General features: G+C 41.1%; 3 protein-coding genes and 1 long non-coding RNA gene across 10 annotated transcripts in view; 1 reads left to right on the plus strand and 3 right to left on the minus strand.

Moving 5' to 3' along the window:
• Slob (Slowpoke binding protein) overlaps window positions 1–10,606 on the minus strand; it is a 38,990-nt gene extending 28,384 nt beyond the window's left edge. Inside the window, exons 1-2 of one of the 4 annotated variants that reach the window (XM_070997311.1) lie at window positions 10,529–10,606; window positions 9,947–10,334 (exon numbers count right to left, since the gene is read on the minus strand). The gene's annotated coding sequence lies outside the window, so the exon portion shown is untranslated. Of the gene's footprint in view, window positions 1–9,946 lie in introns of all 4 variants that reach the window. The other 3 variants (XM_070997349.1, XM_070997318.1, XM_070997356.1) reach the window with 3 other exon arrangements.
• On the plus strand, window positions 1–26,179 carry Myo28B1 (Myosin 28B1). 4 transcript variants are annotated; one of them, XM_070997298.1, is made up of 10 exons: window positions 1–41; window positions 16,809–17,072; window positions 17,134–18,255; window positions 18,312–18,827; window positions 18,969–19,988; window positions 22,247–22,456; window positions 22,513–22,811; window positions 22,861–24,396; window positions 24,454–24,577; window positions 24,882–26,179. In XM_070997298.1, the coding sequence occupies exons 1-10, from the start codon at window positions 15–17 to the stop codon at window positions 26,130–26,132; spliced, it is 6,369 nt and encodes a 2,122-aa protein (XP_070853399.1). In that variant the 5' UTR covers window positions 1–14; the 3' UTR covers window positions 26,133–26,179. The 4 variants fall into 4 exon arrangements, with proteins under 4 accessions (XP_070853399.1, XP_016936714.3, XP_070853394.1 ...); XM_017081225.4 differs by lacking the exon at window positions 1–41 and adding an exon at window positions 14,927–15,141; XM_070997293.1 differs by lacking the exon at window positions 1–41 and adding an exon at window positions 16,652–16,729.
• LOC139353367 (uncharacterized) lies at window positions 20,378–21,820 on the minus strand. Its single transcript, XR_011604601.1, has 2 exons — window positions 21,751–21,820; window positions 20,378–21,034 (listed from the first exon to the last, which is right to left on the minus strand). It is a non-coding gene; the product is annotated as an uncharacterized lncRNA (long non-coding RNA).
• Window positions 26,091–27,781, minus strand: LOC108015061 (zinc carboxypeptidase). The gene is made up of 5 exons (XM_017081304.4): window positions 27,600–27,781; window positions 27,404–27,540; window positions 26,893–27,277; window positions 26,430–26,817; window positions 26,091–26,359 (listed from the first exon to the last, which is right to left on the minus strand). Exons 1-5 carry the CDS (start codon window positions 27,762–27,764, stop codon window positions 26,166–26,168), a joined length of 1,269 nt encoding a protein of 422 aa, XP_016936793.2. The 5' UTR covers window positions 27,765–27,781; the 3' UTR covers window positions 26,091–26,165.
• Window positions 27,782–27,823: the final 42 nt, after the last annotated feature.

Below are 27,823 nucleotides of genomic sequence, written 5' to 3' on the forward strand. Positions count from 1 at the left end.
ACTCGGCGTAGAAAATGGACGCCGGCTATTCGCCCCGAAAAGTACGTGCGAATTTATCTATATCTTTTTTTTATTTATGGGTGTGCGAGTTTATTTGTGTGCCATCGAGAGTGTATTTATGCGATGGGTAAATTAAATCGAGAGAAAATGCAATTATAGAAAGTGAAACTCGAGCGAATTGCAATGCAATCAAATGCGAATTCAAATCAATAAAATTGATTGACGGCCAGGGGCCACAAAAAAAAAAAGAAAGGGGACATTAAAGAGCATAGCAGGAAAAAGCTTTTCTCGTCAAGCTTCGACTTTGACTTTTGTTTTGGGGGCAGATCGTAGGATTGACCACCTACAGGAAATTCGTTTTTAATGTTCCCGAGACGTGGTTATGACAAAAAAAGGCCAAGACCACCATCTGTTAATGCGGAGTCGCCGGACTGCGGGACCATGTTCGACCTTTTCCTCCTTCACCTTTCACTCCCCCAACCGGATGTAATAAAAGCGAACGAAGACGGACATGCAACGGAAGTGCAGAAACACCCTCCGCAGCCAACTTACCCCCACAGCAGACTGGTTGCCTCGTAAATTCGGATGGTTTCTGTTATTTACGGTCTGTTTGATTGCACAACAATGTGTTTATGTGGAAGGTGACATTTGTAATTGCCAAGGAAGCGAGGAAGTCGACCCCGACGACATTCGCACAGAGCCATAATGGTAATAGGAAAAGTAGTTGGACGTTGCAGGTGAAGGGACCCACCATAAATCGCGATTGCAATCTAAAGAAATGTTTTTAGGAATGTGTGTGTCGGTTAGAGGTCACCGCACTAGTGGGGGGAATAAATTAAAAAATTAAAATTAAAACTAGGACAAGTTTTCCAATTTTATCAGGGTCTTTATCAAAAACATTTTAAATGGAATAAAAATGTAAAATAGTATATTTTTAAAATTCCTTATCATTTATCACTGCATTCCGCATTATTGAAATAGTTCCTTTCATTCACTGCCAACCTCAAGGTAATTTATTTAACCTTCAATGACTGCAATAATAAATTCCATTTGATTTAATCAACATATTTGATTTTGCGATTAGAAACTAACAAATATTTTGCTCCATAAATTAAATTTTCAAATTGAACTCACCGATTTCATTCAATTGGCACAATCGACTACAATTTATTGGAATTATTTATTTTCATTTTCGATTTTACTCCAGTGGCGTCTTAAGTAAATATTATTCATATGCGAAATCCGCAGCCGCTGGCATTGCTCATGGAATCGAAACTGAGCAAACAAAAGTGTTGATCGAATTTATTTTTATTAAAATGTTATCCCAGCAGACGCCCACTCACAAGCCCAAAAAATATATGTGTGCCACTGAATCCTGGCTGCCACGTCCTTGTTGACGTTTGTTTGCTTTTTTTCTCGCCGTCGTCTACGTCCTCTTATTTTTTTACGCCGAGTAAAATTGAATTCAGCAGAAATCTCTTTGAGTTCCTCACACGTTTTTATTATTTCACGGAACAAACAGCACAGAAATCCCTGCCACCCCTGAAAGTTCTATCCTTCGCCCACTGTTATTCTCTGTCAAAATTGAAAAGTTCCCTGTGGAAATGCAGCCATAAAAAGCAAGAAATAAGTTCATAGTGCCAAGAAGGATATCAGCGATGTTGTGGCTCTGTTTGCTTTGCTGTCGTCTCGCATTTTGGAAAATGTTTTGCATGCGAATGTTGTCCAAGGTCGTTTTCTTTTTTGGCCGTCCTCCAGCCCTGACACACATTTTAGCCAAGAAAAACGGAAGTGCCACCAAAACGCTGAAACGGTCTCGGTTTCGCTTTCACTGCCTACCGGTAAAGAGATTAATTAACCGATTCCGGCAGCCAGTTGGCACATTTCCTTCTTCTCTCGCAGTAATTAGCGCACACTCCCGGTGGGCGGGTGGCCTGTAATTTCCCCTGGAAATCATCGCAGAAAGTGCTGACGTCATTGACATATGCCCCAAGCTGCAGATGGCAAAAGGGATCCCCCCAAACCAACCATCCAACCCGCAGACAATGCCTCAATTAATCCCCATAACGGTCGAAAACCGCAGCAACATTCGTCCAACAATGTCAGCCGAGAGATGTTGACAGTTGTCAGTTGTCTTTTGTTTCCGCGGCAATCAGCCGAACAAATTGCTGTGGAACGCAGCGAAGAATTATAACTGGCTATGGGATAATTGTAAGCTGGCTGCTGACGGATAACTGATGAGATGGAAATGGGCTCGAATCAACGTCTGAGCTGCTTCAAATAAACAGTCAGATCTGACGCCTGAGAAAGGGTATGAGAGATTCTTAACAACAAAGTTTTAACAATTGTTGATTTCACTGAAATGTCGCGGATCCGAGAATCTTTCATTTAACATCTTCTTTGTAGAGCATACTTTATGGTACACTGGAAAAGGTGCCATAAGTGTCACACGTCTTCTATAAATAAAATTAAATTAAATTATAAAAAAAGGGGAAAAAAAATTACTAATTAAAAATCAGTTCTCCTGCATTCTTATAAACTTAAGGTCATTTTTCTCAACACCAATTAATTAAAGTACAAAAATCAAGGTAAATTAAACACCGTGTAATCCTTAATGATAGCCTATCTTAAATACAATGTAAATTGTTAAGCTATTTTGCCTTGCAGGTACAAGCTCTTAACTACGTTTCCCTATTAAGCATCAGTTAATTACCGATGTGTGCAAGTGCTGTTAATTACTTCTTTGTTTGGAGCATGCCTAAAATCTATTCAATATCAGTTTTTGGTGCTAAAAGCCATCGAAACTCTGTGCGTGAATCACTTCACAAGGCCCACACGTGCACTATATCCTTCTTTATCGCTCCATATTATCTTTGTATGTGTACACTGAGAAAATACAAATAATATTCAATTCGAAGATTAAAATAAAACATTTTTTATTTGTTCAACTGTAATGTTTTTTATTAAAAATATGGTCTTAGTATAGTAATAATTCTACCCTTTGGATAACTCTGAAAGACTACAATGATCTTCTTTACATTAATTATAAATAAATACAGTGTACCATTTAACGCTACGGAGTACGAAAGCCACCAGACTTATAACCACATTTGGTTTGTTTCTGGCTGTGCAAGTGATTTGCGTGCCTGAAACGTATCTAATTAATAAGGAGTCCAGCCAGCCGCACACAAGCAGATACACGCCTGTGCATAAATGATTAATGATTGGTTGGGTCCTGGCCGGGTAGGTCCTTTCTATTGGTAAACGATGCGCAAAGGACCGTTTACGGTGGACTCACGACTGCTGTCCACGCTGCTTTTGCATAATTAAATTATCCCCAATTGCTTCGCATTTTTCCGACATTTCCCACATTACTCTTTGTCTAGCTGGCTGGCTGTCACTCATTTTGGCCACTTTGCTTGTCCGCAGGATATATCTGGACCCTGGACTTTACCTATTTTTAGGGGCTTTTGTTTCCATTTTTTCTCCCTATCGCCTACCACTTTTCAATAACATCTACGAAGTGTCGCTTGAGAGTTTGCAATGAGTCAATAAAGACTAGTCGATTGTGTTCCTTGCGAATCTGAGATGTTAAGTCATCTGCGGAAAATCCTCAGGGGGGAATCATTGTCGGGGGACTTAATCCCCTTAGAAATCAGCTACTAAATTCCACTCAAGCATATTGATATACTTCTTATTTGCCGACTGAGTAAACTTCTCATTCACAATCGATTAAACAGTTGAGTGCATGCATACGAAATGCATCCTAAATGTCTTTGGCCGGATATTCATGAATGGTTCAATTAAAGTACAGTGGGTACCAGATTAAAGGAAATATAATAGAGAATATGCTAAAAGTGCAGGTGAGCTGGGGACACCTGGTAGTCAGGGCTAATTCCAGTCCTCTTTCACTCGGCTAACTTGAGGATTATGCAAATGGACGTGCTCTCTAGTTGACTTGAGTCCTTCCCAAGCTGTGTCCCAGTTTCCATTATCTCTGTTGGATAAGTAATTATGCCAGAAATTACAATAAACTTGCATTCGCACACAAATTCATTTGCATATCCCCACTGGGCGGATCTTTGGACATAACATGCGACCACAATTTGACATTTGCTTATTGAGACAGCTCTGTGTGGCTCCCATTTCACACTGAGAGGAAAATAAAAGACTTAGCCATGAAATATTGGTGTTCTGATTGGCATAACCATTTTCACAGAATATTTATTTAGTCTTGGGATGATATAATTCTACTATTATAAACTAGAGATGTAGTTATAGATCTTAGAAATTGTGAATTTTTTAAAGTAACTTGTTTTTATTTCGTATTTTTGCCACAAACAGTTTAAAAGCTGTTTTCATGTCCTCTAAAATTATGGACTAAAAAGAATATATTTTCTTCTGGTTTTTCCCGGTGTATGTGGGTGTGACCTGAATGCGTTCTGGGGGACGTGGTGAGGACTAGTACTGGCGCATGCTAAACTGCGGTTTGCGGTTCATATCATATCGTACCTGGCAAAACGACTCACAAGCGAGAAACCCCTTTGGCATCTGCTTTGTGTGAGATATCCAGCCTCCTTTGTGTGGCACTTTCCCCGTTTTCTTTGTGGTTCCATTGAAAAGTGGATTCAACCCGATCTAAAAAAGACTGATGTATCCTCTGAGAACTGGCCCCGAACTGCTGACCGATTTAATTATGATTGTCGGCCTGCGAATCCCGGTTAAGCCGAAAACAAATGACAAACGTCGGTTGACCAAAGGAGGCCAAGAAAGCAGGGCAACTAGAGGGCGGGGAAAAGACCAGCCGAAAAGGAAACCGCAACAGCCATTTGAGTCCATTAGCTGTTAAGCCAATGACAGGACAACATGGCCAGGAACAACAAAAGCAGCAAAAACTGCGACAGGAACAGCAGCCGCACATCGTAATAATGTCGTCAAAGTGCGGCTCACCTGCTAAACTCAGCCATTTCCACAACCGCTACACTGAGAGACTTAGTTGGGAACTGAAACACAACTTCTATTTCAATAAAAAAAAAAATCCAGGCCTAAAAGTAAAAATATTTTTGAATAACAATCAACGTTGTTTTTATATGTATTAATAAACAAATATTAAAATATTCTAAAAAAAGACTGTAAATGCAGGCATTAAAGTAAAAATATTTTTGAAAAATATTCACCGTTGTTTTTATATTCAACAATAAATAAAAAGAAAATATACCTTTCTACGATTTCTATTACATACATAATACAAACAGTTATTTTTAATTTACATTTTTTATCTAGTTCGTTATTTTCCCTGCCCTTTAGGATCCATTATTTTTTAAAGATCACCGATAAATGTATGATTTTATTTGATTTTTGGAAGTGTTTCAAATTTGTAGCTGTGCACTTAGTATTTCTGCCCCCTGTCGTTTTCCAGCCTGAAAAGTGGCCACCTGCAGCGGCGACTGTTGAAAGCTTTATGCTGAGGTTTTCTTTTTTCCCACTCGCCACTCTATATTTTGTTGCTGCATGGGGAAAGTAGGACAATGAGGACTCTCACCCCCGGAAAGCTGACCCGGTCGGCTAATGAATAAATGAAACTGTCCCCGAGCAAAGGCGAAAAACGAGCGGACCGGAAATGCGCATTTCAAATGCGAGCGCCATGTTTAATTTTCAAATTACACCTATGAACACACATGTGTGTGCGTTCGTATTTATGTGCTCCTGGCAATTAGTCGCAATTGACGGCAAATTTGTGCCATTTACCTGTGTTTTAGGGGCTGCCAATGCAAAGCGGAAATTTGATTTGAGTTTCAGGTTCAGGCAGCGGAAACGGAAGTTGTTCGCATGTCGAACCGATCAAAAAGGATTACCGTGTGTATAAATATATATGCTCTTGCCATACAATTAAATAAGTAAACAAATTTGTGCACACAAATATGTATACATTTAATTGTTTACTTCGCTGAGGCGGTCAGCTCGTTTGTTATGCAAATTGATTGATAATTGAATTCGTAATTGTGCACTCGGGGGAAAAGTAGAGAAAATATGTAGTACGAAGTCCCTGCTCTACAATTATGGATTTAAGTTATTAGGATTGCACTATAAAGTTGGCTACTTATCGGTGCTTAGCGTAAAGGGAGTAAACTAAAAGCGTTGCCTACTTTTAAGCGCAACTGTGAGCCAAACTTTATCGTTAGATTAAACCCCAGCTAAACTTTATCGTTAGATTAAACCTCTCAACTTAAACAAAACTCATTGGAGAACTTTCTAATTAGTTGCATTGAAAGGGGAATGCAAATGTGTATTCTCCTACCCTTTTTTGTCTATTCTGCTTATGTTGCACATTGGAATTGAATTCAGGTTCAAATAAATTAGAATTATATTGCCGTGCGCTGTCAATATGTTGACGCAAGGGAAATTTGCATATTCCACGATTTATGACAGGCAGGGGTGTGGATAAAGGGGGTAAGGCATTGCCTTGGGGTCATAATGACTAACACACACAGGGCGCGCAAGGGGGAGCTGTCATATCGATAAGAGCTCACTTGATGGGATCCATTCCCAAAGATGCATGTCCTAGGACACCCATAAGTGTGGACATAAAAATAACTCCCTCATATAAATAGGGGCATATAGATATGCATAACCGAAGCGTTGTAAAAATGTTAAGTTACTTAAGCAAGGGTTATACATAAGACCTTATTAAACTGTGAAAGACTAAAATATATATTTGCATATTATAATATGTTTTAAAATTTCACACAAGCTTTCCCGGCTTAGTCAATACAATTCAATTACTGTGCTTCAAAATTATTATTATTATAAAAAGTTCGACTATAATGTAAAATTTACAGGCGAACTTAAGTTAAGCTATAGCTACGTGGCCTTAAGCTTGCTTCAAAATTACTTTCAGCTAATCCCCCAATAAATATTATAAAAATAGGAACATAAATCAAAATACAATTGGTAAAATTCTTAACGCCTTTCAAAATGTTCCAAAGAGTATTAACCAAATGCTCTTACCACACCCAGATTTTCCCTCAACTCCCACGATTTTTCCGCTGCTTGTCAAAGTCGTTTTCCATCACAAGGTTGGCTCGACTTTTTGCACCCACCATTTACTGATTTAAGAACCCACGCCTTGGTGAAATTCGAAGCGCGGAATAAACGTTATTTAAGTTAATTTTATTGCCTGGCATTTGTGAAATGTCAACCCCCGTCTACAGAAATAATTCCCCCAGATTTTCTTTCATGTGACTGTCTTTGATTTCAATTTTCTTATCGCAGATCATGTGTTATTGTCATTTGTTAAATTGGGACAACAATGGCGCCACTTTCTTTGGGGTAGGCGAAGGTCGAACCCTGACCTTTCCAGCGGGCCCATAAATATTATGACTGCCCCAGTCGATAATCTCTTCAAAGTTTCAGTCGCTGGCCGGACTTTTAATGAATGTCAGAAAGGCACATAAACAAAATTTCGAGAGCCACGCCCACCCAAAACGCCCTCGCCCTCGCCCTCGCCCTCGCCCCCACTCACACAAACACACATGGGTGGGAAAGCCCTACGCGAATGCGATACAAAATGTGGCCAACTTTGACCTTTTCGAACAGTGAAATAAACAAACAAATTGAAAGCAACACACAAAACAAACCCTGGCCATGGGGGCGGGGTTAGCGATGGGGCGTGGCCAACATGGCAGGATGAACTAATTCCCAGGCTCTCCAAAAAAGGGCTCAAAATAAACATTCTCGGCTTGAATACAACGCATAAATCAGCGAAGATATATAAGATGGTGTCGATACCAGAACGTTTATGGGGAATTCAGAGGGGGTTGAGTGAAAGTGGTGAAAGGGGTCGAGATGGTTTATTGTCTGGCCTGAGTAATGAGTGCCCTGTCAAATCAAGCGCTTGGGAATCCAGATTTTTCCCAACAACTTCTTAGATTTCATATAAAATTGTATTATTTTGTTCTCTCCAGTGAATCCATGAGCTCAGTTGTCTATTTTTGGAACCTCTTCCAAGGAAATATCAACGCCTGTTCACCCCACACCCCACGACCTTTGTTGTCTTTGTCAAAACAAAGGAAATATGGCCAAAAAATATTACGCATACGCAGCCTTTGCTGTTTGAGCAGAGGCGTTTGCATAATTAACATAAATTTCGGAAATATTGTAGGCGACACTTGGGCGCACTTAAATGTTATCTCTGCCCGTAAAAAAATCAATACAGTCGAGTGATCAAAATTAACATGAAAATCGAATCAGGGAATGAGGAAAACGGAGCCCAAGAAGCAAAAGTCGCAATCAAATAAAAATGTTTGCACAAACACAATAAAATGAGGGAAGCGATAAAAGCAAAATACTCACAAAACAAATATTATTATATTAGGTTAACAAAAGGTCAACGACATGCAGTGAGAAAAAAATTTGATTATATTAAGTGAGTGTTATAATAACAGTTTCAAAAAAATCGCTAAGACTTTCCCTTTTTTTCACAGAAATTCAACTTTATCGAGTAAATTACAAAAATACAAATATTATTTATTACTACTGTAAGTATCGGCCTTAAAAATCTCCTTTTCCTCGCATAAAGTATCTTAAAAATTCATACGGAACCCAAACTAAATTTCCTTTCAATGTCACTTTCACTTTTTCAACTTGGATTTCCGTAGTCTCCAATGAGAGAGAGTGAGTTAAAAAAGGAAAGTGTCTATTTTGGGCCCAACTGCTGGATTTTCCCTCATAAAATGTGTACGGACGGACATTAGCTGTCTGCTCGTGCGGCATACCCAACCCCTCAAGAAACTTCCGAATGGCTTACGGCTATAATCCGGCCGTAAACTGAGTAATGTACCGCTAAAGCAAAGGCCTCCATTCGAACCTCCCAGAAATCCCATTTTGGCGTTCTTCTGCTTCTGCAAATGTCCTTGGTCGCAATGCATTCCAATTGAGGTTGAGAAAGAAACGCAGCGGCATTCAAAGCAATCCGAGCGCGTATCTCAAGGGTTCTCTTCACCGAAAAAAGAGGTTGGGGTAGATGGATAAATGGGTACAAAACTCCAGCTTTACGATTGCGTTTTAACTGTCTCATTAGGAACAATTCGTGCAGTTGGTGCTGCAATTACCGAGTAGGGAAATGGGAAAAGGAATGGCAATGGATGCTCCATTGAGCGTTTGCAATCATCATCTTCTAATGCAGTTGCTTTTGGCAGATGGGGCGTATGCGTAATATGCATTCATAATCCCGCATGCAGTTCACAGCTGCACAAAGGGAAAATCGCGTTGAATTGGCAAATTGCAATCGGAATTGCACGAAAGTTGTGCAAAGTTCAAAGAAACAGTTGTTGAACTCTCTGGGGGTTAAGAGTTCTTGCGTACAGCTAGAAATCAGCAAGGGAACTAATAGAAACCGGTCCTGACACACTTTCGTTACAATTTCAGCAAACTTAATAAAGTTTTGTTCATAGAAAATATGTGGTCACGATGCGGGAAAGTGAGAAAATTAGAGAGTTTATTTTTTAGTCAAATGTCTTTTTGTAAAAAATTTGATATCAAAACTGTTGAATGTTAAAGGTGCAGTTTACCACATTCAGATATGTAAGCTTTCATTTGATTGAAACCAATTTCCTCAACTTCAAATTAAAATATATATGATATATACAACCATAAAATTGTTTGTCTTATCTCTGAAAATTAAAATCAAAGAAACTTAGTTCCCACAACCTTTTTTACTTTAAACTAAACATTGGTCAATATTTCTTTACTTCTAATTTTATCAGGTATATCTTATATCAAAGACAATTAATTTGCACACAATTATAAATTACTTTTGGCTTTGATCTTGCACACACAAAATGCACTGTGGCTGCCGAATAATTGCATTTAGAGCCCTTAATTTTCCAAATAGGTCATAAAGGGCCAGAGACCCCCTCCCCGCCCACTTTAAGCCCGCTGAACTCACCTGTAACCAGGAAAAGGTGAGAAGAGCTTTGAGCTTGGAGTTTGTTTTCTTTGGTCTGCGTCTCAGTTCCCAGTAGACGATTATCAGATTTATTGATGGTCTTAGCTTGGGATTTAGTTAATTGACATATTGCCGCTGAAATTTGCACTCGCGAATGTATCTCAAAGATGCGGATATATCTTACAGATGCGGATGTATCTCGAGGATGCGATGCGGTGCGGTCAGATGCGATGCTCTCACGCGACTGAATTTCGGTGTTTTTGGTGCTCAGTGTTTTTGGTCTTCGGTATGTTTGCTACTCGGATTCTCCGATTTTTCGGTGTCCATTCGGCTCTCCGTATTTTCCGCTCTCTAGTTGTTTTTGTTGCTCCTGGAGGGCAAACAATTTCTGTTTTTGTGGGACAGCCAGCAAACAAAAGCACAAGGAAACGGAATCAAAATAAATGCCTTAAATAATTGATGGCATTTCTAATGGCAGCCGAATGCGAACCCAAAATGTAATCAAATTTTGGTTAATTGATGAACTGATATCTATTTGCCCAAATCAATTGTGATTTTGAACAATTTTTAATTCAAGACTACCGTTGAGTTCGCGACGCGCCAGAGAATTGGGCGAAAATGCACTGGGAACTAGTGACGTCCACTCCGCTGGTTGACTCGAACTGGATTGAAAAGCTGCCAGCCGCTTGCCGCCTTCATTTCCTCCTCGAAGAGAGTGGAAAGTCTAGAGAGAGAGTGTATCTAAAAGTTCCATTCGGGGATTTCCATTGACACCCTTTTCCCATTTCGGTGGCTTCGCCTGTTCCACTGTCACTGGGTCCGCTCTAGCTCTCTCTGTATGTGTCCAGCTGATTACCCCTTCCAGGAGCTTCGACTTTCACCAGTATCTGATGGTATCTTCTGGGTAACGGTTGGAACTCAGTCAGCTGTTTGAGCTCGTTACTGTAGTCTGCCCTTAGATGTTTCTTTTGGTTGACTGTTGATTAATATAATACTTTATCAAACAAAAATTTAATTATTAAATAGGTAGTGATGTTTTTCGATTGACATAACTACTGTTCTGCAAAAATACAGTCATATCTTTAGGGGATTCTTATAACCATTCAAAAGAATTCTCTGTTAGTAAAAGGTTTAAGTATAGTTGTGCATGCTATAAAATGAAATATTATAGTTTTTTAGTACTGTTCTGGCAATGTTTTCTAAGATTTTATTTAATGGACTTAATACTTTGTTGATTTTGAAATCCAAAGTGCAGATAGATTTTCCAAAAAAAAGGTTTGGAATTTGTTAAATCACTCAAAGACGCCTTCAGTTTTGGAAAACCATTTTATGTGGGTCATATGCATTATTTTCCTTAATTTTCAGTCCTTGCATGAAAAGTCAGCATTAAGGACCGAAGGAAATATTTGGTTAGACACTAATACTTATAAACTAATAAAATAGTTTAGAAAATCTAACAAAATATAAAATAATATAAAATATAACACGAAATATATAGAAAACATCTTAAAACTGGTAGTTTAATTATAACTTAACTTTAAAATCTATTTGATTTTTCGTGTATTAAACTTTTTTTTCATATTTATAGCTTCTGGTACCACTGTTAAACGTTATCTTTTCGCAAAAGTTACTTTATAAATCCAGAGAGGATAGGAGCTTTCCCTTCCAGTCCCAAAGCTTAACCAGAGCACTGAGGGAAAAAGAGATTGCGATAGCTTTTCTCCAGCGAAGCGGCTACTGGGAGCTTTTACTCAACTTACTCAATAGCATTGAAAATGCGCTGTGCCGCTGTTGTTTTCCCCCCTTTCCCGCTCTCGCCCCTCGCTTTGTTGGCCACATCTGCTGGCGTTTCATTGATGCCCAAATATAGGTCAGCAAAGTGTTCGAGAGGGGGTGGTTGGGCGGAGGGGGTGGTGCCAGTGGGTGGTGGGAGTGGTACGTCGCCAACTGAATTATCAGTGTCAGCGGGCGAGTGCAGCGGTGGAAGCGATGCTGCTATCGGAGCAACACGGCAAACATTGTAAATTGCTCGCCTGACGATGATTGCTGGGGTTCACCTCGCAGCTCGCAGCTCGTAGCTCGCATCTCACAGCTCGCAACTCAAAACAAATTGCCCGACATTGCGCATACGCCACGTTATCGGCGTGGAATTTATGACGGCACACCAGCCTTCTGCCCGTGTCCTTTGGCCAGCCGCCGCCGACTTTAATTGAATTTTTATGCGCCGCCAGCACTCCGCAAACGTCAGAGAAAAGCGACAAGTCTTTGCTGTCATCCTCGGATTTTTTTTAATTTTTACATACAGAGGAGAAATTTTAATGGTCGTTTTAATTGACGTTTTTAAATATTAATGATATTAAGATATTTTTATTTTAAAAACTTTAAAAGTCATTTCAAAATATCCAAATATAAGATTCTTTTAATTCTTACTGATACAATTAGAATTGTTAACTTATAATTTAGTAAAATGAAAGTTCAAGTAGGCAGTGTATTTAGTTTTTTTTTAATTTACTTAACTCTTTTATTTGCAAGTGTTGGCAGAGCAAACATTTTACACACCTAAGTACATAAGCTCATATGTATCTATTTATAACATCTGTGGGTTTTTAGTAAAGAGCATGTTAGGTACTACTTTGTGGGTAAACTACTTATGGGTATATTTTGATAGTGGGTAAAAGCAAAGGATATTTTCATGTTCAAAAATACTATGATACTACTCTTTACCTTAAAAAACATTTTTCTCGGGACGTGCTATAATTTATAGAGACTTCATTTGATTATAAAAAGTGGTAATATTTGAAAGATAGTTATCAAATAATTCTACCAATTCCAAAATGTAATAATCTTACGTTTGAAAAACTTAAAGAAACTGATAATATTTCTCAGTGCATAGCACCCTGGGGCTATACTTTGCTTTGTGTGGCCGGACTAGTGACGTCCGAAATTGGGTCAAAAGCTGAGCCCGCTCAGCTGGCTAAGCTGCTCCTTCTCGTCCGCATGTTGCTCCTGCTAAGCACACTCACAGGATAATCCTAATTGCGCTTTTAACGCGCGACTTTGGCCCATTCCACGAGCTTTCCAAGAGGGTTCGTTGCATTCCGCCAAGGACTCGGTATCCCTGCAAAGAGGAGCCAAAGCCGAGGGGGATTAACGCTTGCAGCTGGCAGGATTGACAGTCACATCCTTCTCCGCCCGGGAAAATCACACCCTAGATGCCGCAGAAAGCCACGTCTTCCGCTGTGTTTCGCCGGCACGTGCCATCCGACGGCCCCCTGGGCGCCTGCAATTTATTACAGCCACTTGAAGCTGCTCCCTCGCTTATCGCCGTACAATTTGCTAAGGCCAAAATAATCTACTGCCAACGATGACGTTGCGGGCAACAGAACAGTCAAGGAAGGGGCCAAGACCACATCGAGTATCAACGAGAAAAAGGTGAACTGAACACACCCTGAGGGCTCCCAACGTGATAATCTGATAGTAGAGAGTGGAATTTTAAGATACATTTATAAGTAGAGCGGGTGAGTTTGTTGTCAAGTTTTTTATTTAATAATCTGGATCTATTCTGTCTCGAATTTTAATTTATAAATGAGACAAGCTGTTCTTACATACTTTCTAAATATCTGAAGAAATCATAATTTGAGTAAACAATTGTAATCCTTTAAGTTCTTCTAATTTAAACACATCACATGGCATACTTGCAATATGGTTAGACCCTATTTCAAGTATCTACCCTGTTAATGCCTTTACACACATTATAATATCTACTGATTATAAAGACTTACACTTTTTCTTTCCAAAAGGTCAACTAGCACTGGCACTCAAACAGAGTTAAGTTTGTTTATTTGCTACTAATATTATCTACCCCCACTGGTCGCTGAATAAACAAACCCATTCAATTATGATTATAATACTTTACAAATTAGCGAAGCAGATGGCAAGCGTCGTCGTTTCCATCGATAGGTAAACTTCATTGCGAATGACGAATAGTCAACAAATGTTTGATTGTTGGACTTTGTAATCTTTATTGAAATCGAAATTTATGGAATCGAAAACGTTGCGGGGGGTAAAACGCTGGACACTAAATTCCAAACATGTTTTCGTGCCTATAATCACGGAAGCCATTTTTTGAAATGACGCCAAATTGTAATGTTCATATCATCAACTTAAACTGCGTAGTACATTTTTATTAATATTACTTCAGCTATTATTATTTATTTGAAATCGATTAATCAATTTGTCTGTCAGTTAATAAAACAACTAAAATGAAATAAAGTAAAATATAATATAACCAAAGTTATGATTCATGTTCCTAAATATGTATGTAAGTAATGAGTAAACAATTGAGTCAAATCAAATTAAAAATATAAATTTATTTTTAATATTTATGGACACTCATATATTTAAAAGTTGGAAACAATATTTACATTTTTGTTGAAATGATATAGTAGAATAAATCTTTAGTCTAATTATTGTTCTACTAAATTAAACTCTGGTGTTAATTCAAAAAAAGTGTGAACGCTTTTTAAGCCAATCGTTTATAAAGTAATGAGTGTCATTGACTTAACATCAAAACTATGTACTTCCCCCTAATCACAATCGAATGATTTTCACCTCGAACCTAGCGGTTGTCAGGTACTTCAGATTACATTATATTGGCATTAACTTGCGTTATCCTTACCCCATGACAAATCACATGACTCATGAGCAGGGTCAGTTATGTGTAGCTCATCGCTAGATAAGCAGTGATTCGTGAGATACCCATCGGTACACGATTGAACGGCTAATCATGACGTATGGAAAACGCATGGGTTTCGCAGACGGTATAGCTCTTAGAAGTCGATTGTTTTTTTTTTGCCGAGAACGCAGCCATATGGAAACAGGGCCGATAAGGGCTGCCAAAAAGCATTCGATATTCATTATCAGGAGAGATAACAGTTGGCAATACTCACTTCGCCAGCCAAAACATTCGAGGGCCCCATTGAGCAGAGCTCAGACGTTTGCGAGACTCCGAACCGAACAGAACTACAGAAAAACTTCGATTAAAAACGGCTGTGGCAACAGAACCGAAAGAAATCTTTTGGCAAATATTTGCCAATTAAGAACCGTCGACGGCGCGTGTGTTTGTGTGAAGTGGGGCGACGTGAAATTGGCCAGGCCGAATAAAACCAGCCATGTCCGAATTTGTGCGGCAACATGTAAGTGGGAATGGTATACTCGTGCATTTATATAAAGTGACTTCCTGGTTGTCGTGGCAGTTTTTCCCATCCAGTCGCTCTGGTTATCAGAAAATTACTATGATAACCGAATCGTTTTATCACATTCCTTTGGCACTGCTCTGCCTTTTACCCAGCATGGGTCTAATTTTAATTCTAAACTTCCCTCCTTATCACCTACAGTCGCCTACACGTGTGTTAATTGGAGTGTAGTAATACCTATGATTATGGGCATAAAGTATTTAGGAGCAAGTAGCTCAAAATCAGATTGTGTCCGCCTGAAAATGTCTAAAGTTTGATTTGCCACAAACAACCAAAAATAATACTTCATGAATTCCGGATATTTCCTCTCAAATCAAATGCCTTATCAAATGCTAAGCCAATTATTGATTAATTTTGGTCAGTACTGCAAAAGAGCTACGAAAAGCTCATTAAAAGGCTTTGGAATATTTTAAATCCGGTGCTGTTTATAATGGAATCTATTGTCCTCGATTAAATTCGTCTTATCGGTCTGCTTTTGTTGGTGTGTGTATTATCACCTATTAAGCAAATAATTGATGATATATTTCTGATTAGTGACAATCATGACTCATAGTTTGTGGTGGTGATCTCATTACCGAGTACCGATTAGTATTTATGGTGAAAGGAATGTTTTAAAATATACATTAGACCCCCTTTATTTAAGGTGTTTATGTCACATTTTTTGGAGAATAGGTAAAAGGTGACATCAGCTGAATCAACGAAAATTGGTTTTTAATCTTATCTTCTTTTAGATAAGCAAGGTCGTTGTAGATCGATATCCAAACATTTCTCGAACAAATAAAGGGTTTATTGACTTTAAACAAAAGGTCACCCAGGAACCTCTACCTTATTTTTTGCAATTGTCACCTGTTCGACAGCCGTGTCATTTAGTATTCCTTTGCTCCCAAATACCGATAAGACTTTTTTGTATATCGGTATTCCGCCGATAAGATAATGGCTGGCTACAACTACTATCATTTGCCAAACTTGACTACCGTTTGTTTTTATTGCCCATATTTAATTTGCCTATTTCTTAAAACGATTTATATAAGGCAGACAAAAAAAACTATATACTCGCCATAAAATAATTTTTGCACTTCAAAATTAGCTTGGGTGTGGCAGGGCCATAAAAGCTTATAAATATCTTGTGATATTTAGGGGGACCCATAGGTAAATTAGTTTACAACGAAATTGATTTTTTGCTGATTTCTTATCGGGTGTACAAAATCAATTACTTTAGGGACCGTGGCCAATATCAAAGGAAATGAGATAATTTTTCTTTCCCAAGTATTAAATAGAATTACATAAAAGTTCGTTGAAATCGAGCCTTTATGAATGCGGTTGACATAGATAAGATTCAATTCAGTTTTAGAACCTAATTGTTGATTCTCATTATGAACTGTACTCCCAAATTTATAAACTCACCGTGTAAAATTATTGCTGCACTTCTGTGTAATGAGTTCTTATCAGTACTTACATTAGAGATATGACCCACTGCCAGTTTCCAATGAAAACTGGTTGGAGGTCACTTTTATATGGTTTTGAGTGGGTAAGATTGTGTAGATAATCCCATTCATGCCTTAGCTCTAATCTATGTTATCTGATTGTTTTATTTTCTATTTATACAGGGCGAGTATGTGTGGGTAAAGCCGCAGAATACAACCAGTGAATTTGCCGTGCCATTTGGGGCTCGCATTGTGCGAACGGAGAAAACGCAGACCCTAGTTTGCGATGATCAGAACAAGCAGTTCTGGGTGCCAGCAGGAGATGTCCTGAAGGCCATGCATATTACCTCGCAGGAGGGTGTGGAGGATATGATCACATTGGGAGACTTACAGGAGTATACCATACTGAGGAACCTGCAGCATCGCTATGCCAAGCAGTTAATTTATGTGAGCATACTTCATATAATTCTGTTGCCTATTTATCTTGAAAATTAAGTTTCATTTTTAGACGTATACTGGTTCTATGTTGGTGGCCATCAATCCCTACCAGATTCTGCCCATCTACACGAATCGCGAAATTCAGCTGTACAGGAACAAGTCCCTAGCTGAACTACCTCCTCACATTTTCGCCATTAGCGACAATGCCTTTCAAAGACTGCAAAGACTTAAGGAAAATCAATGTGTGGTTATTAGTGGGGAATCGGGTGCCGGAAAGACAGAGAGCACCAAATTGATACTGCAGTACCTGGCCGCAATTAGTGGTAAACACTCTTGGATTGAGCAGCAAATTTTAGAGGCCAATCCCATTATGGAGGCCTTTGGAAATGCCAAGACTGTGCGGAATGACAACTCCTCGAGATTCGGAAAGTACATCGAGATTAGATTTACACCAGAGGGCGCCATTCAGGGAGCGAGAATCCAGCAATATCTTCTGGAAAAATCCCGAATTGTTTTCCAGAGTCGTGATGAACGCAATTATCACATTTTCTACTGCATGCTGGCGGGACTTTGGGGTCCAGAAAGAGAACGTCTTAAGCTACAGGAACAGTCCCCCAGTGAATATCATTATTTGGCCCAAGGAGGATGCTTCACTTTGCCCGGAAAGGAAGATGCTAAGGATTTTGCCGATATTCGGGCAGCCATGAAGGTTCTTTCATTTAAGCCTGAAGAAGTGTGGAGTATTCTAAGCCTACTGGCGGCCATCCTGCACCTGGGTAACCTGAGATTCACGGCCACGGAGGTGGCCAACTTGGAAGCAGCTGAGATAGACGACACACCAAATCTGCAGAGAGTGGCTCAGTTATTGGGAATACCCACCGCTCCCCTAAATGCTGCTCTCACCCAAAGAACGATCTTTGTGCATGGTGAACATGTGACCACCAGTTTGTCCAAGGAAGCTGCTCTCGAAGGACGTGATGCTTTCGTAAAGTCCCTATACGATGGCATTTTTGTGCGAATTGTGCGAAGAATCAATGAGACTATAAACAAGCAAGTAGATCGGCCCATGAATAGCATAGGAGTTCTGGATATCTTTGGATTCGAGAACTTCGACAACAACAGCTTTGAGCAACTGTGCATCAACTATGCCAATGAAAATCTTCAGCAGTTTTTCGTGGGACACATCTTCAAGGTGAGAAAATATACTAAATACTTCTTCTACAGTTTCTAACCGAATTTATCACACAGATGGAGCAGGATGAGTACCAGAACGAGCACATCAACTGGCAGCACATTGAGTTCCAGGATAATCAGCAAATTCTTGACCTGATTGGCATGAAACCCATGAATTTGATGTCTCTGATTGACGAGGAGTCCAAGTTTCCCAAGGGAACTGATCAAACTCTGCTCGAAAAGCTTCATGTCCAGCATGGTAACAGGTCCATTTACGTTAAGGGAAAAACCACCCAGACATCGCTTTTTGGTATCCGTCATTATGCCGGCGTGGTAATGTACAATCCGTTGGGCTTCCTCGAAAAGAATCGCGATTCTTTCAGTAGTGATCTGAGGACTCTGGTTCAGAGATCCGCGAATAAGTATCTGGTTGATATATTCCCACACGAAATGCCCATGGATACGGCCAAGAAGCAGCCCACTTTGTGCGTGAAATTCAGGAACTCTCTGGACATGCTGATGCGCACTTTGTCGCAGGCACATCCCTACTTTATACGATGCATCAAACCAAATGAATTCAAGGAACCAAAGGTGAGTTAAGAAGATTACAAATTTGACTAAAATATTTAGATTGAATCGCTACCATACAGGCTAGTGTGTATAGAAATAAATACAAATTGTACAGAAGCTTCTTAATTAATAATCGAATTTCTTTCTTTTTTACTTTTCCAGAACTTCGATAAGGAGCTGTGTGTGCGACAACTGCGCTACTCCGGAATGATGGAAACCGCTCGCATTCGAAGGGCGGGCTACCCGATCCGCCACGCCTACCGTGCCTTCGTGGAGAGATACCGGCTACTGGTGCCACCTGTTGGACCTCTGGAAAATTGTGACTGCCGGAAGGTGGCAAGGGAGATTTGCGAGGCTGCTCTAGCCGCCGATTCCGATCGCCAGTACGGAAAAACCAAGCTTTTCCTGAGGGACGAGGATGATGCCAGTCTAGAACTGCAAAGGTCTCAGGTGATGCTCAAGAGCATTGTGACCATTCAGCGAGGTATCAGAAGGGTTCTATTCCGACGCTACATGAAGAGGTATCGGGAGGCCATCATTACGGTTCAGAGATATTGGCGGGGCCGCCTGCAACGTCGTAAGTACCAGATAATGCGGCAGGGATTCCATCGGTTGGGAGCCTGTATAGCAGCTCAGCAGTTGACCACCAAGTTCACGATGATCCGATGCCGAACTATAAAGCTGCAGGCCTTGAGTCGGGGTTATCTGGTACGCAAGGACTTCAAGCAGAAGTTGCTGGAGAAACGACAACAGCAGCAACTGAAGAAGGAGGAGCTACGCAAGCTGGCCAAGATTAAGGAGGCCGAGGAGCTGCTGCGATTGAAGCAACTAAAGGAGCAGAAGGAGAAGGAGCAAAAGGAACTGGAGGAGAAGCGATTGAAGGAGGAGCAGAGACTCAAGGCGGAGGCAGCCACCCGAAATGCCCTGGCCATGGCTGCAGTGCAGCAACCGATGAGAACCAGGTCACTAAAGAAAGAGGCTCCTAAAGCTCCCACCCTCCAGGCCCGTATGTCCCTGCCACCAGCACCCACCACCCTGATAGCAGCCCCTCCACTGGCAACCCGACCCGCCAGTGCCGCCACCCGAATAAACACCATACCCGAGAGCCCAGGAACCATCGATGTGGAGTCCTCCAAACAGATGGTGGACGACGTGTTCCGGTTCCTTAATGATGAGCCCGATGTGAGTGGTCCTCTGGGGCCGAATGTCAAAGAGAAGTCTATGATGTTCGAGCAGGCGCTGCGCCTGCGCAAAGATGTGCCCACCAAGCTCCTGTCCCGCCCGGTCAACTACTACGAGGCGGCGCCTCGGAAGATCATCAACCAGACCCGTCTCTAGTAGCGAATCGGGTTGGGACTGGAGCAGACGCGAACAAACTAGACACTTGTAGCTTCGGCTGATATTAGGAGACCTGGTGCTGGAGAATAAACACACTGGATAATATTTCTGATCAGTAGGATTGGCTCTTAGTAGGATGGGAAAGTAAACAAAATGGCATTGGGTTACAAATAAGAATAAGAATAGAAGAGTATACTACCATATTGTAAATAAATATTTTTTTTATATTCTCATACCTCAGGTAATGGATCCAGAAATATGGCATAGATTTTTGTATTTATCCATTTATAATATTATGTGTTTGGATTTTAGCATATATCTATAAATAATAAATTTTTTTTTCTGATCTTATATCCTTATAATCACAACATTAATATAGTATAAATACTTGTTATGGTAACTTAACGATTTCAAATCTAAATAATTTTATTTTTAAAAAAGAATAGAACCACACTACTGATCAGAATAACTTCTAGGTTTTTGACTCCAGTCTAACGCCTCACATTAGCTTTGCTTCCGAATAGGTCCAGTTCAATTAATTTTGGGACACCCAAAGTTAAATTCATTTTAATGTACAAATCTAATACATAAGAGCAGTAAATATCAGCTTGTATATACAACCATTCGCTTGTGATTGCTTTTTGTTACATTTTCCTTACTTTTAAATGTATTATATTTATATAATGTTGTAAATAAAACCCCCTAAGGTATCTGTATAAATGCGCAATTCATTCGTGTGTTTACTCGTCTGCGATGGTTGTGGTTGTATGGTTTTGGGGTGGTGTTGAAATCCTCAGTCCAGCTTTTGTGCTTTGTGTCCAAGTCCAGTGAGCGTCCCACATCACATCCGTACTTTGGGATTGCATTTCACCATTGCAATCCAAAAGAAACTGAATGAATTTGACTCATCACAATTTATTTCTTGAAGTTTGGACCGTGGACATGAGCTGTCCAAGTGGCTTACAAGGGCATTAAAGCGTTATCTTGTAGAAAATTAATTTATTTTTTATTCAATAGATACGACACAAGCGATGTGACTGTTTTGTATATACCTACATATCACATCTATTTATTATAAAGTGATTTATTGAAAATTCTGGAAGCTTCCACATTTCTTAAAAAATGCAAGCTATATTGTAACCTTTTACCGACTCATTACATTATTTATTTAGGTCACCAAGGACCTTTTTTTCAAAGTATTTTAAACTTTGGATAGTCTTACCTTTAATGGATTTATAATTTTATTGCTTTTTCTTGGGTTTGATGATTCTAAGGTCATAGATTTTTTGAGACGTGCACTTCAATTCTTTATGTCTTTATTGAACAGTTTTATACGTACATTAAATGAGATTATCAGGAAGTTAATTTATATACCTACCTAATTTATGAGCCAATTTCCTTACCTGTTTCCTCAATATTTCCTAAAATACCTTTTACCTCAACCCAAATTGATAATTCAGACATATTTTAAAGTTTTTCCATTAAAAACTTAAAAATCAGATTATACTTGACCTCGCAGAAAATTAGTTTTTCATATTTTTTCTGCGCACTCTTTAATAAAACACACCGCTTCCCACCACAAAAACAATTTATTTTATTAATAAACCTTTAAAAAATTTCCGTAGTCCAGTGGCCAAGCCATTTCTTAGAACGCAGATCCATGTCGTGTCGTCTTTAGTCAGCAACTAAATTGGGGCAAAACAAATTTTCGAAGCGAGCCCCGAGTTTTTTTTTGGAGCGTGGCCAATACCAATCGCTATCAGGAGGCGGCAGAAGTTTAAAACAAATACCAAATGATAAATGAAATAAAACGGGATCGTAAATAATCGCCGCCGTCCTTATCGCGAGGGCATATCTTCGGGTGCAGCATACCCGTACAAGTCTCAGTTCCCTTGCCTACCAGTAAATATTTATAAAAGCTTACGCGTAAAGCACCTCTCGATAAGTGGCACTCAGATTACAGGTGTCGAAATAATTAATACGGCTGAGGGCTAGCACACAGTATAAGAGAGTGAAACTAGGGAGAGTGAAAATAATTTGAATGGGGGTTTCAAATTTTGTTTACCCTGTTAATAAATCCATTATTATTATATCGATTTCAGGCTGCCTTGAGGAAACTTAATAACATTTCTTCTGGCGATACAATACGCCTACCTAAGCCAGTACCAAGTAATATCGACACCTCAGACTTTAGCTATTTAAAGTATGCGGCGACTTACTTCTGCGGTGGAGCCACTCCCCAGCATGAAAGAAATCCCCTGAAAAAATCCCTATTAAAGCATGAGCTTCCTGTAGATGAGATGGCCTCTAAAGTGAGTACTTCAAAATAATTATTCAAGGTACACAAGACGTTACAATATTTTTGTAGGCCATTTGGTTGACTATCCTTCGCTTTATGGGCGATATGATGGATATCCCTACCTCGCCTTCTTTTCACTCGTACGATAATGAAAGTCTTATGAGTGACTTGTCAAGCCTCCTAAATTCCTCTGGCTCTTATAAACCCCGATTATTTGTGCGTCAAACACAAAGACGTCCCGTAAAATTTATGGGAAAAGAGCAGAAGGAAGCCGAGGAATTCTACCAGCACTGGCTCAACATTCCCAGTAGTCACCTTGACAAACTGCATTTTATTATAGGGCACGGCATACTTAAGGAAAACTTAAGGTAGGAGATACTTTTTCTAGCGAATTTAACTTAACAATCTTCATTACAGAGATGAAATCCTTGCTCAAATCTGCAAGCAGCTATATCTTAACCCTAGGAGGAGTTCCTATTCCCGTGGATGGTTGCTACTTTCACTTTGCTTGAGCTGTTTTGCACCCAGCAGCGATTTTGAGCCACACTTGCGTAGTTTTATGAAGCAGGGAACTGCCCAACTGCAGGCCGCTCCTTCCCTGCAGCGTTTGGAGAGAACTTTGTTGAATGGACCCCGCTGTCAGCCTCCAAGCCTTTTTGAAATTCAAGCCATCCGTGGTCGTCAGCCCCTCAAGTTGGACATTCACCTGATGGATGGTCATCAGAGAAGGTTGCAGGTGGATGCGGCCAGCACAGCTCGAGAGGCAGTGCATCAACTGTGTCAGGGTTTGGGACTGACCGATACTTTTGGGTTTGGACTGGTGATGTCATTGAACGGGAAGCTAATGCCACTCGGAGCTGGACAGGAGCATATACTAGATGCCATTTCGGAGTGTGAGCAACGTCAGCTGGTTGTCCCTTGGAAGCTCTATCTCCGCAAGGAAATGTTTGCCACCTGGTATGATCCATCGGTGGATCCTAAGGCCACTCAGCTCATCTACAAGCAAATCCTGAATGGCTTAAAGTGCGGAGAGTATCGTTGTCGTTCTGAGAAGGACATAGCTATGGTGTGCGCCCTGGCCTGCTTTATAGAACACGGACCCGGGGAGATCCTTCGGCTGAAACCCTCGGAGATTACTGCATTTGTGCCAAGCGATCTCCTGGCTCCCGGTGAGCGAGCTATTGAGAACTGGAGTCGCCTAATCGCCGTCACATATGAGAAAAGCTCTTACGTAAGGGAAGAACATGAGGACCTACTTTTGGAGGCTCAGAAGAGGGCCAAAGAGGATATCTGCCTGTTTGCCCACCTGACTTGGCCCATGAGGCATTCTCGACTTTTTGAAGTGGTTCGCAAGGAGGGACCAAAACTCCAGAGCGACGAACTGATGCTGGGCATCAATTCCACTGGTCTTTTCCTTATAGACGAAACCGAACAGGTGCTGGCCTCCTGTAGTTTCGGCGAGCTCCTAAAAGTTAATTTGGAAGGTAATGATGAGCTGCATGTGATGACCTTCCAACACGTCAACTTTGTACTGCAGTGCAGCACAGCTCAGGACGCCAACGAGGTGATAAAATACATGCTAGATAATCTCCGTCAGCGTTCGAGCTACGGAGTGGCTCTTGATCAGGTCGCAGAGGGAGATCAAGAGGATTTCTTGGCACTATCCCCCGGTGACCTCATCGAGTTCGAGGCAGGTGTAACAGGTGCACAGTTACTAAAAGGCAATCCCCAAGACTGCTACAGGGGCTGTGTCAATGGACATTGGGGTCAGTTTGCTGCTGGAAATGTTCGCATTTTAGCCACCCTCACAAAACCAAGCGAAAAACTGCAAGATATTTTAAAGGAGGGCAGATTTGAAGAACCACCGAAACCAACACCAAGAGCCAATCACTTGCGACGTCGTCAACACAATATCTCTCAGCTGGCTGAGACACAATTCAGGGAGCCATTAGAGTGAGATAAAACCAGTTAGTGGGCTTTAGTATGTTTTCATGTTCTATTTTCTTTTAGTTCCGATAAGGCTTCCCTCTCAAAGTTTTCGCCTGAGCCACTGAAGGCTCCTCTGCTTAAAGCTGTAGTTAAGGTGCCACCACTTTTCCAACAAGCTCTGGTTATTCATCATCACATTCTTAAAGTAAGGTTTAAAAAGAAGTAAAAATTTCATCTCTTGGGGTGATTTCTCAATGTCATATTAACTTTTTTCCACGTGCTAATGTCTAGTTATGTTACGCCTGACTTAAGGCATCGTTCTAAGAACATTTTCTGTACAAGTTTGACGTTCGTTAAATGAATATTCCATTGAGAAAACGAATCAGTTATTCCGACCAAATGAACTTTCTGTTAACTTTGTCTGACAGACAACAAACCAGAACGTTAACCTGACATTGAGAAATCAGCCCTTAGAAGTATCTCTAAATCAACATTTCCTATTCTTATAGTACATGGGCGACATAGCAAGGAACAATCTGCCGGTTAACACGGACCTCATCTTCCAGCCCGCCCTGCAGCATCCGCTCCTGTGTGATGAGCTGTACTGCCAGCTGATGAAGCAGCTGACCGATAACCCTTCGATTGAAAGCGAAAAGCGGGGCTGGGATCTGCTTTACTTGGCCACCGGCTTGGTAGCTCCCAGTGTCCTGGTTATGAGGGAGCTGATCATCCTGCTGCGCATGCGTGCAGATGCCCTCGCAGATGCCTGCCTCAAGCGATTAAAGCGATCCCTGGCCCAGGGTCAACGGAAACAGGCTCCACATCTCATCGAGGTTGAGGGCATTCAGCAGCGCTGCCTGCACATCTACCACAAGATATATTTTCCCGATGATACAGTTGAAGCCTTCGAGATCGAATCACACACCCGGGGAGCAGAGCTCATAGCGGACATAGCCCATCGGTTGGAGCTCAAGTCGGCGGTGGGCTATAGTATTTTCTTAAAGACAGGCGACAGAGTTTATGCCATGCCAGAGGAGGATTTTGTATTTGATTTCATCACCCAACTAATCTACTGGCTAAGGCAGCAGAAGACCGTACGATCCATCTCCGATGGTCACTACCAGCTGCACTTCATGCGGAAGTTGTGGTTAAAAAATCTTCCAGGGAAGGACCCGAATGGAGATGTGATCTTCAGCTATCCCCAAGAACTGCACAAGTACTTGAAGGGCTACTATCCCATCGATTGCGAGCAGGCCTCGCTTCTCGCCGGTCTTTTGTACAGTGCGGATCATGACGTAAGCTTGCAGAGGTTGCCGGAAGTGCTGCCACGTTTAGTACCAGAGGACTTGATACCACTTCAAACTGTGGCTGAGTGGAGGCAACAAATCCTGCCAAAACTCCATCGCGACCATTTGACTGAGGATGATGCCAAGCTACTATTCCTTCAGGAACTTTCGCATTTCTCTTGTTTCGGCTCCACTTTCTTTGTGGTGAAGCAACAAAACGACGATACCCTTCCGGAAACGTTGCTAGTCGCCATCAACAGTTCGGGATTCCATCTGTTGGACCCGCAAACCAAAGAGACCCTTCGCAGCTACGAGTACTCCCAGTTAGGCATTTGGAGCTCAGGCAAAAACCACTTCCACATCCGGTTCGGTAATATGATCGGAGCCTCGAAGCTGCTGTGCAGTACAACCCAAGGTTACAAAATGGACGACTTGCTGGCCTCATACGTGAGGTATTTTAATGAAAATGTGTAAACGACGTGCTCGTTACCAAAATAAAACGTATTCTTACAAGTAGCCGAGCTCCTTGGTCTTTTCAACCAAAGCCAGCATTCCAACCATCAGCTCCTCACAGTTGGGAATGATCTGTACAGGTGGTAGGATGAATCCGTAGCGTCCCTTATCTCGGTACTCGATTGTGTAGCCGATATTTACGCCCAGTTCATTGAACACCCAGTCAACTGAGGTTCCAGTGGCCACATCTATGTAAAATAAAAAAAAAGGGATCAATTGTTTAGTTCAATATCTCAAACCTTATTAACAAACACTTACAAAGCACATCAGCTGTGGATCCATATTGGTAGACAGTGCCATATGGCAGTGCTTCGATGGCATCGGCAAACTCCTTGCCGATTGCCAAAATATCCGCATAGTTTTCAGGGAACTCCGTATCGGTATGTCCGTAAGGGGATAGGAGATATTGTCCGTATGAGTGGAAGGATATGTACAGACTAATTTGATCCTTGTTCTGGGTGAGGTAATCGGCGAGGGCCTTGGCTTCTGGCTCAGATAAAGGCGTATCCCCAGCAAAAGTCTCGTCGCAGGGATTCGAAGAAGCTCCATTGTTCTCCAGCCAATGGGAGTCGAAGTTCCGATTGGCATCAACTCCTATGCAGGCATTTGTGGCATGTGGCTGACGTGTCTTGCGCCACATACGATCCTGGAATTGGAGACGATTAGATTAAAAAAATCAAATATGTTTCGAACAATCAGTAAACATGGTGGCCCCACCCACCTTCTTGTGCGAGTACTCAAAGCCATCAACGTTAAAGACGGGTATTATGTGCCAGTCATAGTTCTCGGCCAGATTCCGTACATCGGAATCTTCTGAGGTCAAAAGCTGATTGATGAACCACGTGGCACTGGCCGAAGTAATCCACTCTCTGGCATGAATGTTTGACTCGATGAAAATGACTGGGTTGCCGGCCCTGTGGGAGATCTTGATGCCCCGAATATTGCGTCCCTCGTAGGACTGGCCCACAATGAACTCCTCAGTCACCGAGGGATATGCTTCCAAAATTCCATCCAGCCAAGCCTCAATCTCCTCCAGCTCGTAGTACTTCGTCCAGCCAAAGGTGGCGCTATCAGCAGTAGCGGTGACTTGCTCCTCGTCGATACGCCTAAACCGGAATCCGATCGTTATATTTATGGCCTCCAATGAGCACGCACTAATGGTTAGCTAATCGAGCGATCTTATCGTCTCGAGTGGCTTAAACCCTCAGTGTGTGTCACATTCCTCTACTTACTCTTGGACATTTTCGATCATTAGCTCACTGGTGATATTGTTGAACTTTAAAAGCTCCTGGAAGTGCTTTAGCTCCCCAGGACTAACCATAATATCCATTTGTCTAGAACGCTTGTCATACTCCTTCCATACATTGTACTAAGCGACGGCAAGAAGAGTTAATAATGCCTTCTCATTTCTGGCTCTAAAAAACTTACCTTCTTTGTCAGTTCGCTAATTTTTTCGATCGCTGCCAACTGAATCTTGTTTCTGATAGTCAACTTGTAAACCCTAAAGTTATCATAACGCTCCTTAGGAGAGTCCTTAAGGATCCCAGCACTTGCTAGAGCCACCAGCGTGGCAAGCAACCAAAGCAGACGCATTTTGAACAACGACTGAAATGGGTTTAGCTGGCTAAATACTAAATTAACTCAACCTGGTG

Source organism: Drosophila suzukii, chromosome 2L, assembly GCF_043229965.1.
Source record: "Drosophila suzukii chromosome 2L, CBGP_Dsuzu_IsoJpt1.0, whole genome shotgun sequence".
Classification (NCBI taxonomy): Eukaryota; Metazoa; Arthropoda; class Insecta; order Diptera; family Drosophilidae; genus Drosophila; species Drosophila suzukii.

Coding starts and splice junctions, on each gene's coding strand:
- Myo28B1 (XM_070997293.1), top strand. CDS start 16,667: ATGACCCACTGCCAGTTTCCAATGAAAACTGGTTGGAGGTCACTTTTA. Junction 19,989..22,246: donor TCCTTAATGATGAGCCCGAT/GTGAGTGGTCCT, acceptor TATCGATTTCAG/GCTGCCTTGAGGAAACTTAA. Junction 24,397..24,453: donor CAATTCAGGGAGCCATTAGA/GTGAGATAAAAC, acceptor ATTTTCTTTTAG/TTCCGATAAGGCTTCCCTCT.
- LOC108015061 (XM_017081304.4), bottom strand. CDS start 27,764: ATGCGTCTGCTTTGGTTGCTTGCCACGCTGGTGGCTCTAGCAAGTGCT. Junction 27,541..27,599: donor TTAGCGAACTGACAAAGAAG/GTAAGTTTTTTA, acceptor GCCGTCGCTTAG/TACAATGTATGGAAGGAGTA. Junction 26,360..26,429: donor ATCCACAGCTGATGTGCTTT/GTAAGTGTTTGT, acceptor TATTTTACATAG/ATGTGGCCACTGGAACCTCA.